The following is a 13,493-nucleotide window of genomic DNA, read 5'->3' as shown; positions in this document are numbered from 1 at the left end:
GAAAAAGTAGGGGAAAAAATGGACTATGGAACCAGACAAGTCTGAGTTCAAATCCTGAAATTTCTCTTACTAGCTGTCTGTTTACCTCTGTACAAGTTACTTCTCTGAGCTTCAGTTTACATTTTTGGAAAATGGCAATAAGAATACTTAGCTTGAGATGTTGTTTTGAAAATCAAATACAATCGTTTATACAAAGCATCTTACATAGAGACCTGACACAGAGTAGGCACTGAATAAATGGAAATTATTATAAAATAGGGCAAATTATTATGCAGTGATGCTCCTGATTTTCTTATTTATATGGTAGAATAAAGAAGAGTGAAGAAGAGCTACCCAGAAGGGGAAAGGGCATTACATCTTTTCTATTACCTGGCACTAGTAAGCACTGAGTATTTATTCCAATGAACAAATGTTTATTTAAAAGAATTTGTACAGACATAATGCTCTTACTTTCAAAGAGCAGAGGAACCTTCCATATATTATGAACACACAGACACTGTGGTAACTTAAAAGTACAGTTAAGAAAGGAAGGAAAAATATCCTCCCCTACCCAGCCAGGGCCTGATACCTGAAGCCAACATTTTTTCAGTCAGTCCCCGTCCCATCCCTTAAGTTTAAGAGGAAGAGGTGTAGGGCTTAGGGGAAACTGGAATCTTTTCTTCTCAGAGGGAAAGTCACCTGCACAATTCACTGGAAAGGGAGTCACCAAAAGCTGACCTGAGCTGAGGCTGCCTTAGAGAAGAGAGCCAACCCAAGAGAGGGAGGGATGACTGAAGTAGAGGTCTCACCTACCTGCATGGTAGTGACTGGCATTCACTTGAATCACAACCCGTTACTCTGAACTCTAAGATACACCATTGGAGTAAAGTGTTAAAAGGTTTTGAACAAAAAGTAACACAAATGTCATCCTGGATTCTCTCCAGCCTAACACAGCCCCTATAGCAGAGCCCTCAGACTTAGGAAACAAATTAGGCAGGACTTGCAGAGTAGGTCTGGCTCCTTGATTTCACTGTGGGGAACATCTACTACTAATTTTCAAAAGCTAGGGTTATTATTGGAGAAAAGTCCACAGATTTTAGGGTTCTCAGACACATAACCTGGTACCTGAGAACTTTAGTATATCTGGGAAACTGTCAGGGTAGGGGGTAATGGGGTGGTAAACTCTAATAAAACAGCTAGGCCTCCCGAATTAATACAAAAAGGAGAGCTTGTCCAAGCTGCCTCTGGCCCTTGAGGATGAGATGAGGGTGGGAGTGGGGGAGATATATGCACCAAACCTACTGGAAAGTCCAGAAAAAAGAATGTTGTCCCTTCAGAGCCTAAAGTAAAGTACAGGGAGGGGAAACATTGGAACCTTCACCTGAAAAAGGATATGGGACTACTCAGCCCTCAGGCCTTAGGCACTAGGCCTCAGAAGCAAGAGACAGAGAATCACATCTGGGATTTCTGCCCTTCCTTTGTCTCCTAACAAGGGCAGGGGTTAAAATGTGGGTGAGAGAGAAGGGATCTTCAGACACAACTGTCATTAGCACCTGAACAACATCTCTTCCTAAACCAGAAAGTCTGACAGCAGAAAGAAATAAAAGCAAAGTGAAAGGGGGGTTGTGCTTCTATCACATTAAATAGAAGTGGGGAAGGGTTCTTTCACATGGAGACATCAATCACTCTGGTCAAGGGGAGGGGTTATGAGCTGTAGAGCTCTAAGTGTTCTCCCTCTCTTCATTCATCCTGCTTCCGTTTTGGCTTTTTGGGATTCCTGGACCGACTCTTGGCTTTGCACAGAGGGCATATAGGTGCATTCCGGTGAATTTGTTGATGACATGACAGGCAGGCCTGGTGAGAGACACAGACAAAGAAAGTTAGTGGTCAGATTCTTCCAGGCCATGGTTCATCCTTCTGATCTCCCAGGGCTCCAAAAGCAGTTATGATTTCCTGTTAGGAAGGAGCAGAAATCAATGAGTGAGACCCAAGTAGGGAGATCTGCGCTGGATGTAAGGGATGTAATGGATATAAGGGAGTGAGATTCAAAGAGGGGTATTTAGGAAGAATATCCAAAACTTGGCAATAAGGCAAAATGTGAATTGTATACCCATTAAGCATTATACTGGAGCATGGTCTATCAGGCCCACTCAAAGATTATTTAATTCTCCAGGACAGGTATCAGTAAACTTTTTTTGTAAAGGCCAAGATAATATTTTAGACCTTTTCAGTTCATATGATTTTAATTGCAACCATCAGCTCTGTTTCACATAAAAGAAGATATAGACAATACATAAACAAACAGGCATGTCTGGGGGCGAATAAAATTTTATTTACAGAAACAGGAAACAGGTCACACTTGGCTTGTGGGTTCTGGTTTGCTGACCCTTCCTCCTTTTGACGATTTACTACCTTTTTTTTTAATGAAGTATAGTTGATTTGTAATGTTGTGTTAATTTTTGGTGTGCAACAAAGTGATATATATATATATATGCATATATGCATATATATATGTATGTGTGTGTATATATATGTGTGTGTGTTTCATGTTATTTTCCATTGTGCTTTATTACAGGATATTGGATATATTTCCCTGTGATATGGAGTAGGACTTTGTTGTTTACCTATTTTATATATAGTAGTTTGTGTCTGCTAATCCCAAACTCTTAATTTATCCCTGTCTCATCCCCTTTCCACTTTGGTAACCATGATTTTGTTTTCTATGTCTACGAGTCTGTTTCTGTTTTGAAAGTAAGTTCATTTGTTATCATATTTTCGATTCCACATATAAGTGATATCACATGGTATTTGTCTTTGTTTGACTTCACTTAGTATGTTAATGTCTAGGTGTATCCATGTGGCTGCAAGTAGCATTCAGTTCAGTTCAGTTGCTCAGTCATATCCAACTCTCTGCAACCCCATGGACTGCAGCATGCCAGACTTCCCTGTCCATCACAAACTCCTGGAGCTTGCTCAAACTCATATCCATCGAGTCAGTGATACCATCCAACCATTTCATCCTCTGTCACCCCCCTTTTCTTCCTGCCTTGAATCTTTCCCAGCATCAAGGTCGTTTCCAAAGAGTCAGTTCTTTGTATCAGGTGGCCAAAGGATTGGAGTTTTAGCTTCAGCATTAGTCCTTCTAATGAATATTCAGGACTGATTTCCTTTAGGATTGACTGGTTTGATCTCCTTGAAGTCCAAGCAGCATTACTTCTGGCTGATAGCATTCCACTGTATACATGTACCACATCTTCTTTATCTATTCATCTGTTGATGGGCATCTAGGTTGCTTTCATGTCTTAGCTATTGTAAGTAGTGCTGCCATTAACATTGTAGTGCATACATCTTTTCGAATTAGAGTTTTTTTCTGGGTATATGCCCAGGAGTCATATTGCAGGATAATATGCCAGCAAATTTGGAAAACTCAGCAGTGGCCACAAGACTGGAAAAGGTCAGTTTTCATTCCAATACCAAACAAAGGCAATGCTAAAGAATGCTCAAACCACCGCACAATTGCACTCATCTCACATGCTAGTAAAGTAATCCTCAAAATTCTCTAAGCCAGGCTTCAGCAGTACGTGAACTGTGAACTTCCTGATGTTCAAGCTGGTTTTAGAAAAGGCAGAGGAACCAGAGATCAAATTGCCAACAACCGCTGGATTATGGAAAAAGCAAGAGAGTTACAGAAAATCATCTATTTCTGCTTTATTGACTATGCCAAAGCCTTTGACTGTGTGGATCACAATAAACTGTGGAAAATTCTGAAAGAGATAGGAATACCAGACCACCTGACCTGCCTCTTGAGAAATCTGTATGCAGGTCAGGAAGCAATAGTTAGAACTGGACATAGAACAACAGACTGGTTCCAAATAGGAAAAGGAGTACATCAAGGCTGCATATTGTCACCCTGCTTACTTAACTTCTATGCAGAGTACATCATGAGAAATGCTGGACTGGAAGAAACACAAGCTGGAATCAAGATTGCCGGGAGAAACATCAATAACCTCAGATATGCAGATGACATCACCCTTATGGCAGAAAGTGAAGAGAAACTAAAACGCCTTTTGATGAAAGTGAAAGAGGAGAGTGAAAAAGTTGGCTTAAAGCTCAACATTCAGAAAACGAAGATCATGGCATCCAGTCCCATCACCTCATGGAAAATAGATGGGGAAACAGTGGAAACAGTGTCAGACTTTATTTTTGGGGGCTCCAAAATCACTGCAGATGGTGACTGCAGCCATGAAATTAAAGGACGCTTACTCCTTGGAAGCTAAGTTATGATCAACCTAGATAGTATATTCAAAAGCAGAGACATTACTTTGCCAACTAAGGTCCGTCTAGTCAAGGCTATGGTTTTTCCAGTAGTCATGTATGGATGTGAGAGTTGGACTGTGAAGAATGCTGAGCGCTGAAGAATTGATGCTTTTGAACTGTGGTGTTGGGGAAGACTCTTGAGAGTCCCTTGGACTGCAAGGAGATCCAACCAGTCCATTCTAAAGGAGATCAGTTCTGGGTGTTCTTTGGAAGGAATGATGCTAAAGCTGAAACTCCAGTACTTTGGCCACCTCGTGCGAAGAGTTGACTCATTGGAAAAGACTTTGATGCTGGGAGGGATTGGGGGCAGGAGGAAAAGGGGACAACAGAGGATGAGATGGCTGGGTGGCATCACTGACTCGATGGATGTGAATCTGAGTGAACTCTGGGGGTTGATGATGGACAGGGAGGCCTGGCGTGCTGCGATTCATGGGGTCGCAGAGTTGGACATGACTGAGCGACTGAACTGAACTGAACTGAACTGATGGTAACACAAATTTTAGTTTTTAAAGGGATTTCCATACTGTTCTACATAGAGGATGTGCCAATTTACATTCCCACCAATATTTCAGGAGGGTTCTCTTTTCTCCACACATTCTTGAGCATTTGCTATCTGTAGAATTTTTTATTTTTACTTTTTTTATTGAAGGATAATTGCTTTACAGAATTTTGTTTTCTGTCAGACCTCAACATGAATCAGCCATAGGTAAACATATATCCCCGCCCTTTTGAACCTCCCTCCCATCTCCCGCCTCATCCCACAGCTCTAGATTGATACAGAGCCTGTGTTTGGTTGCCTGAGCCATACAGCAAATTTCCTTTGCCTATCTATTTTACATATGGTAATGTAAGTTTCCAGGTAACTCTTTCCACACATCTCACTCTCTCTTCCCCTCTCCCCAAATCCATAAGTCTATTCTCTATGTCTGTTTCTCCACTGTTGCCCAGAAAATAAATTCTTCAGTGCCATTGTTCTAGATTCCGTATATATATATTAGAATACAGAATTTATCTTTCGCTTTCTGTCATACTTCACTCTGTATAATAGGTTCTAGGTCCATCCACCTCATCAGAACTTACTCAAATGTGTTCATTGTTGTGGCTGGGTATTGTGTATATATACCACAACTTATTTATCCATTCATCTATCGATGGACATCTAGGTTGCTTCCATGTTCTAGCTACTGCAAATAATGCTGCAGTGAAAAATGGTATACATGTGTCTTTTTCAATTTTGGTCTCATCAGGGCATATGCCTAGGAATGGGATTGCTGGGTCATATGGTGGTTTTATTCCTAGTTTTTAAAGGAATCTCCATACCGTCTTCCATAGTGCCTGTATCAATTTACATTCCCACCAACAGTGCAAGAGCATTCCCTTTTCTCCACACACTCTCCAGCATTTATTGTTCGTAGACTTTTTGATGATGGCTATTCTGACCAGTGTGAGGTGATATCTCATTGTAGTTTCGATTTGCATTTCTCTAAAAACGAGCGATGTTGAGGATCTTTTCATGTGTTTGTTAGCCATCGGTATGTCTTCTTTGGAGAGATGTCTGTTTAGGTATTTTTCTCACTTTTTGATTGGGTTGTTTGTTTTTCTGGCATTCAGTTGTATGACCTGTTTGTATATTTTGGAAATTAATCTTTTGTCAGTTGTTTCATTTGCTATTATTTTCTCCGATTCTGAGGGCTATCTTTTCACCTTGCTTATAGTTCCCTTTCCTGTGAAAAGATTTTAAGTTTAATCAGGTCCCACTTGTTTACTTTTGTTTTTCTTTCCATTACTCTAAGAGGTGGTTTTTAGAGTAATGGAACCTCTTGAGAAACCTGTATGCAGGTCAGGAAGCAACAGTTAGAACTGGGCATGGAACAAGAGACTGGTTCAAAATAGGAAAAAGTATAAGTCAAGGCTGTATATTGTCACCCTGCTTATTTAACTTATATGCAACGTATATCACGAGAAATGCTGGGCTGGAGGAAGCACAAGCTGGAATCAAGATTGCCAGAAGAAATATCAATGACCTCAGTTATGCAGATGACACCACCTTTATGGCAGAAAATGAAGAAGAACTAAAGAGCCTCTTGATGAAAGTGAAAGAGGAGAGTGAAAACGTTGGCTTAAAGCTCAATATTCAGAAAACTAAGATCATGGCATCCTTTCCCATCACTTCATGGCAAATAGATGGGGAAACAGTGGCTGACTTTATTTTTGTGGGCTCCCAAATCACTGCAGATGGTGATTGCAGCCATGAAATTAAAAGATGCTTGCTCCTTGGAAGGAAAGTTATGACCAACCTAGGCAGCATATTGAAAAGCAGAAACATTACTTTGCCAACAAATGTCTGTCTAGTAAAGGCTATGGTTTTTCCAGTAGTCATGTATGGATGTGAAAGTTGGACTATAAAGAAAGTTGAGCTTTAAGGAATTGATGCTTTTTAACTGTGGTGTTGGAGAAGACTCTTGAGAGTCCCTTGGACTGCAAGGAAATCTAACCAGTCTATCCTAAAGGAGATCAGTTTTGAGTGTTCATTGGAGGGACTGATGTTGAAGCTGAAGCCCCAATACTTTGGCCACCTGATGCGGAGAGCTGACTTATTTGAAAAGACTCTGATGCTGAGAAAGACTGAGGGCAGGAGGAGAAGGGGACGACAGAGGATGAGATGGTTTGATGGCATCACTGACACAATGGACAAGAGTTTGGGTGTATTCTGGGAGTTAGTGATGGACAGGGAGGCCTGGCGTGCTGTGGTTCATGAGGTCGCAAAGAGTTGCACACGACTGAGTGACTGAACTGAATGGAAGAGGTGGTTCATAGAGGATCTTGCCTTGATTTATGTCATCGAGTGTTCTGCCTATGTTTTCCTCTAGGAGTTTTATAGTTTCTGGTTTTACACTTAGGTCTTTAATACATTTTGAGTTTATCTTTGTGTATGGTGTTAGTAAGTGTTCTAATGTCATTCTTTTACATGTAGCTGTCCAGTTTTCCAAGCACCATTTATTGAAGGGGTTATCTTTGCCCCATTGTGTTTTCTTGCCTCCTTTGTAAAAAATAAGGTACCCATATGTGCATGGGTTTATTTCTGGGCTTTCAATCTTATTCCATTGGTCTATATTTCTCTTTTTGTGCCAGTATCATACTGTCTTGATGACCATAGCTTTGTAGTATAATCTGAAGTCAGGAAGGTTGATTCCCCCAGCTCCATTCTTCTTTCTTAAGACTAATTTGGCTATTCGGGGTCTTTTGTGTTTCCATATGAATTTTGAAATATTTTTTCTAGTTCTGTGAAAAATGCCATTGGTCATTTGAGAGGGGAAACACTGAATCTGTAGATTGCATTTGGTAGTATAGTCATTTTCACAATATTGATTCTTCCTACCCAGGAAAATGGAATATCTCTCTGTTTATGTCATCGTTGATTTCTTTCATTAGTGTCTTATAATTTTCTGTGTACAGTTCTTTTGTTTCCATAGATAAGTTTATTCCTAGATGTTTAATTCTTTTTGTTGCAGTGGTGAATGGGATTGATTCCTTAGTTTCTATTTCTGGTTTTCCATTGTTAATATATAGAAATGCAAGTGATTTCTGTGTATTGATTTCGTATCCTGCAACTTTGCTAAATTCAGTGATTAGCTCTAGTAATTTTCTGATACTATCTTTAGAGTTTTCTATATACAGTATCATGCCATCTGCATACAGTGAGAGCTTTATTTCTTCTTTTCTGATCTGGATTCGTTTTCTTTTTCTTCTCTGATTGTTGTAGCTAGGTCCTCCAGAACTATGTTGACCAGTAGTGTTGGAGTGGACACCCTTGTCTTGTTCCTGATCTTAGGGGGAATGCTTTCAGTTATTCACCCTTGAAAATAATGTTTGCTGTAGGCTTATCATAAATGGCCTTTACTGTGTTGAGGTAGGTTCCTTCTATGCCCAGCTTTTGAGGACTTTTAATCACAAATGGGTGCTGAATTTTTTTCAGAGGCTTTTTTTTTTTCATCTATTGAGATTATCATATGGTTTTTATCTTTCAATTTGTTTACATAGAATATCACACAGTTTGCTTTACATATATTGAAGAATCCTTGCATTCCAGAAATAAACCCAACTTGATCATGGTTTTTGAAATTTTGATGTGCTGCTGAATTGTTTACAAAAATTTTGTTGAGGATTTTTGCATCTCTGTTCATCAGTGATATTGGCCTGTAGTTTTCTCTTTTTGTGGCATCTTTGTCTGGTTTTGGTATCAGGGTGATGATGACCTCTTACAATGAGTTTGGAAGTGTTCCTTCCTCTGCAATTTTTTGAAAGAGCTTTAGAAGAATAGGCATTAGCTTTTCTCTAAATGTTTGATAAAAGTCTCCTGTGAAGCCATCTGGTCCTGGGCTTTCGTTTTCTGGGAGATTTTTTTTTAAATCACAGCTTCATTTTCAGTGCTTGTAATTGGGTTATTCATAATTTCTATTTATTCCTGGTTCAGTCTTGGAAGATGAACTTTTCTAAGAATCTGTGCATTTCTTCCAGGTTACCCATTTTATTGCCATATAGTTGTTCATAGTAGTCCCTTATAATTCTTTGTATTTTTTCATGGTCTGTTGTAATGTCTCCTTTTTCAATTCTAATTTTGTTGATTTGATTATTCTCTTTTTTTTTGATGAATCTGGCTAAAGGCTTGTCAATTTTGTTTTTCTTCTCAAAGAACCAGCTTTTAGTTTTATTAATCTTTACTATTGTTTTTTTTTAAATTGCTTTTTCATTTATTTCTGCTTGGATCTTTATGATTTCTTTCCTTCTAATATTTTTTTCTTTTTTTCCCCAGTTGTTTTAGGTGTAAAGTTACATTGTCTATTCAATGCTTTTTGTTTGTTTGTTTCTTGAGGTAGGATTGTATTGCTATAAACTTTACTCTTAGAATTCCTTTTGCTGCATCCCATGGGTTTTGAATTGTGTGTTTGCATTGTCATTTGTTTCTAGAAATTTTTTGATTTCCCTTTTGATTTCTTCAGTAAACTGCTGGTTATTTAGAAACGTGTTGTTTAATCTCCATTTGTTTGTGTTTCTTACAGTTTTTTTTTCTTGTAATTGATATCCAGTCTCATAGCATTTTGGTCAGAGAAGATGCTTGATATGATTTCAATTTTCTTATTTACTGAGGCTTGATTTGTGACTAAAGATGTGGTCCATTCTGGAGAATGTTCCATGTGCACTTGAGAAGAAGTTGTATTCTTTTGCCTTTGGATGAAATGTCCTGAAGATATCAATGAGATCTATCTCATCTAAGGTATCATATAAGACTTGAGTTTCCTTATTAATTTTGTTTTCATGATCTGCCCATTGGTGTGAGTGGGGTGTTAAAGTCTCCTACTATTATTGTGTCACTGTCAATTTCTCCTTTTATGTGTTAGTGTTTAATTTTTTTATGTATTGAGGTACTCCTATTTTGGATGCATGCTGCTGCCAAGTCACATCAGTCGTGTCCAACTCTGTGCAACCCCATAGATGGCAGCCCACCAGGTTCCCCTGTCCCTGGGATTCTCCAGGCAAGAACACTGGAGTGGGTTGCCATTTCCTTCTCCAATGCATGTAACTGAAAAGTGAAAGTGAAGTCACTCAGTCGTGTCTGATTCTTTGTGACCCCATGGACTGCAGCCTACCAGGCTCCTCTGTCCATGGGATTTTCCAAGCAACAGTACTGGAGTGGGATGCCATCACCTTCTCCATTTGGATCCATAGATATTTACAATTGTTTTGTCTTCCTTTTGGATTGATCCCTTGATCATTATGTAGTGTCCTTAATTCCTGTAATCTTCTTTATTTTAAGGTCTATTTTGTCTGATATGAGGATGGCTACTCCAACTTTCTTTTGCTTCCTATTTGCATGAAATATATTTCCCCATCATCTCACTTTCAGTCTATATGTGTCTTTAGGTCTCAAGTGGTTTCTTGTAGACAGTATATATATGGGTCTTTTTAAAAATCCATTCAGCCAGTCTGTGTCTTTGGTTGAAGCATTTAATCTATTTACATTTGAAGTAATTATTGATATATATGTTCCCATTGCCATTTTCTTAATCGTTGGGGGTCGATTTTATAGATGTTTCTACTTCCCGTGTATTTCTTGGCTATACAATTTCCTTTAACATTTGTTGTAAAACTGGTTTGGTGGTACTGAATTCTCATAACTTTTGCTTGTCTGAAAACCTTTTCATTTCTCCATCAATTTTTAAAAATTAATTAATTAATTTTAATGGGATGATAATTACTTTAAAATATTGTAGCAGATATTGAAGAATCCTTGCATCCCTGGGATAAAGCCCACTTGGTCATGGTGTATGATCTTTTTAATGTGTTGTTGGATTCTGATTGCTAGAATTTTGTTGAGGATTTTTGCATCTATGTTCATCAGTGATATTGGCCTGTAGTTTCTTTTTTTGTGACATCTTTGTCAGGTTTTGGTATTAGGGTAATGGTGGCCTCATAGAATGAGTTTGGAAGTTTACCTTCCTCTGCAATTTTCTGGAAGAGTTTGAGGAGGATAGGTGTTAGCTCTTCTCGAAATTTTTGGTAGAATTCAGCTGTGAAGCCGTCTGGACCTGGGCTTTTGTTTGCTGGAAGATTTCTGATTACAGTTTCAATTTCCATGCTTGTGATGGGTCTGTTAAGATTTTCTATTTCTTCCTGGTTCAGTTTTGGAAAATTGTACTTTTCTAAGAATTTGTCCATTTCTTCCACGTTGTCCATTTTATTGGCATACAACTGCTGATAGTAGTCTCTTATGATCCTTTGTATTTCTGTGTTGTCTGTTGTGATCTCTCCATTTTCATTTCTAATTTTATTGATTTGATTTTTCTCTCTTTGCTTCTTGATGAGTCTGGCTAATGGTTTGTCAATTTTATTTATCCTTTCAAAGAACCAGCTTTTGGCTTTGTTGATTTTTGCTATGGTCTCTTTTGTTTCTTTTGCATTTATTTCTGCCCTAAATCAATCAATATAATTCACCACATTAACAAATTGAAAAATAAAAACCATATGATTATCTCAATAGATGCAGAGAAGGCCTTTGACAAAATTCAACATCCATTATGATAAAAACTCTCCAGAAAGCAGGAATAGAAGGAACATACCTCAACATAATAAAAGCTATATATGACAAACCCACAGCAAACATTATCCTCAATGGTGAAAAATTGAAAGCATTTCCCCTAAAGTCAGGAACAAGAAAAGGGTGTCCACTTTCACCGCTACTATTCAACATAGTTCTGGAAGTTTTGGCCACAGCAATCAGAGCAGATAAAGAAATAAAAGGAATCCAAATTGGAAAAGAAGAAGTAAAACTCTCACTGTTTGCAGATGACATGATCCTCTACATGGAAAACCCTAAAGACTCCACCAGAAAATTACTAGAGCTAATCAATGAATATAGTAAAGTTGCAGGATATAAAATCAACACACAGAAATCCCTTGCATTCCTATACACGAATAACGAGAAAGTAGAAAAAGAAATTAAGGAAACAATTCCATTCACCATTGCAACGAAAAGAATAAAATACTTAGGAATATATCTACCTAAAGAAACTAAAGACCTATATATAGAAAACTATAAAACACTGATGAAAGAAATCAAAGAGGACACTAATAGATGGAGAAATATACCATGTTCATGGATCGGAAGAATCAATATAGTGAAAATGAGTATACTACCCAAAGCAATTTACAAATTCAATGCAATCCCTATCAAGCTACCAGCCACATTTTTCACAGAACTAGAACAAATAATTTCAAGATTTGTATGGAAATACAAAAAACATCGAATAGCCAAAGCAATCTTGAGAAAGAAGAATAGAACTGGAGGAATCAACCTGCCTGACTTCAGGCTCTACTACAAAGCCACAGTCATCAAGACAGTATGGTACTGGCACAAAGACAGACATATAGATCAATGGAACAAAATAGAAAGCCCAGAGATAAATCCACACGCATATGGACACCTTATCTTTGACAAAGGAGGCAAGAATATACAATGGAGTAAAGACAATCTCTTTAACAAGTGGTGCTGGGAAAACTGGTCAACCACTTGTAAAAGAATGAAACTAGATCACTTTCTAACACCATACACAAAAATAAACTCAAAATGGATTAAAGATCTAAATGTAAGATCAGAAACTACAAAACTCCTAGAGGAGAACATAGGCAAAACACTCTCAGACATAAATCACAGCAGGATCCTCTATGATCCACCTTCCAGAATTCTGGAAATAAAAGCAAAAATGAACAAGTGGGATCTAATTAAAATTAAAAGCTTCTGCACAACAAAGGAAAATATAAGCAAGGTGAAAAGACAGCCTTCTGAATGGGAGAAAATAATAGCAAATGAAGCAACTGACAAACAACTAATCTCAAAAATATACAAGCAACTTATGCAGCTCAATTCCAGAAAAATAAACCACCCAATCAAAAAATGGGCCAAAGAGCTAAATAGACATTTCTCCAAAGAAGACATACGAATGGCTAACAAACACATGAAAAGATGCTCAACATCACTCGTTATTAGAGAAATGCAAATCAAAACCGCAATGAGGTACCACTTCACACCAGTCAGAATGGCTGCGATCCAAAAATCTGCAAGCAATAAATGCTGGAGAGGGTGTGGAGAAAAGGGAACCCTCCTACACTGTTGGTGGGAATGCAAACTAGTACAGCCACTATGGAGAACAGTGTGGAGATTCCTTAAAAAATTGCAAATAGAACTACCTTGTGACCCAGCAATCCCACTGCTGGGCATACACACCAAGGAAACCAGAATTGAAAGAGACACATGTACCCCAATGTTCATCGCAGCACTGTTTATAATAGCCAGGACATGGAAACAACTTAGATGTCCATCAGCAGATGAATGGATAAGAAAGCTGTGGTACATATACACAATGGAGTATTACTCAGCCGTTAAAAAGAATTCATTTGAATCAGTTCTGATGAGATGGATGAAACTGGAGCCGATTATACAGAGTGAAGTAAGCCAGAAAGAAAAACACCAATACAGTATACTAACACATATATATGGAATTTAGGAAGATGGCAATGACGACCTTGAATGCAAGACAGGAAAAAAGACACAGATGTGTATAACGGACTTTTGGACTCCGAGGGAGAGGGAGAGGGTGGGATGATTTGGGAGAATGGCATTCTAACATGTATGCTATCAT

At 38.3% G+C, this 13,493-nt stretch overlaps 1 protein-coding gene across 1 annotated transcript in view; it reads right to left on the bottom strand.

Annotated features, from left to right (window-relative positions):
• Positions 1 to 392: 392 nt before the first annotated feature.
• The window catches only part of ZC4H2 (zinc finger C4H2-type containing), a gene marked incomplete at its 5' end in the record, with an annotated part of 29,347 nt that continues 16,246 nt past the window's right edge, over positions 393 to 13,493 (bottom strand). The window contains 1 exon segment of the mRNA XM_018044002.1: positions 393 to 1,833. Coding sequence (XP_017899491.1) covers positions 1,720 to 1,833 — 114 coding nt within the window.

This window comes from Capra hircus (assembly GCF_001704415.2).
Source record: "Capra hircus breed San Clemente chromosome X unlocalized genomic scaffold, ASM170441v1, whole genome shotgun sequence".
Taxonomy (NCBI): domain Eukaryota; kingdom Metazoa; phylum Chordata; class Mammalia; order Artiodactyla; family Bovidae; genus Capra; species Capra hircus.
Note: the sequence above shows the minus strand (reverse complement) of the source record. Positions and strands in the feature narration are given on the sequence as shown.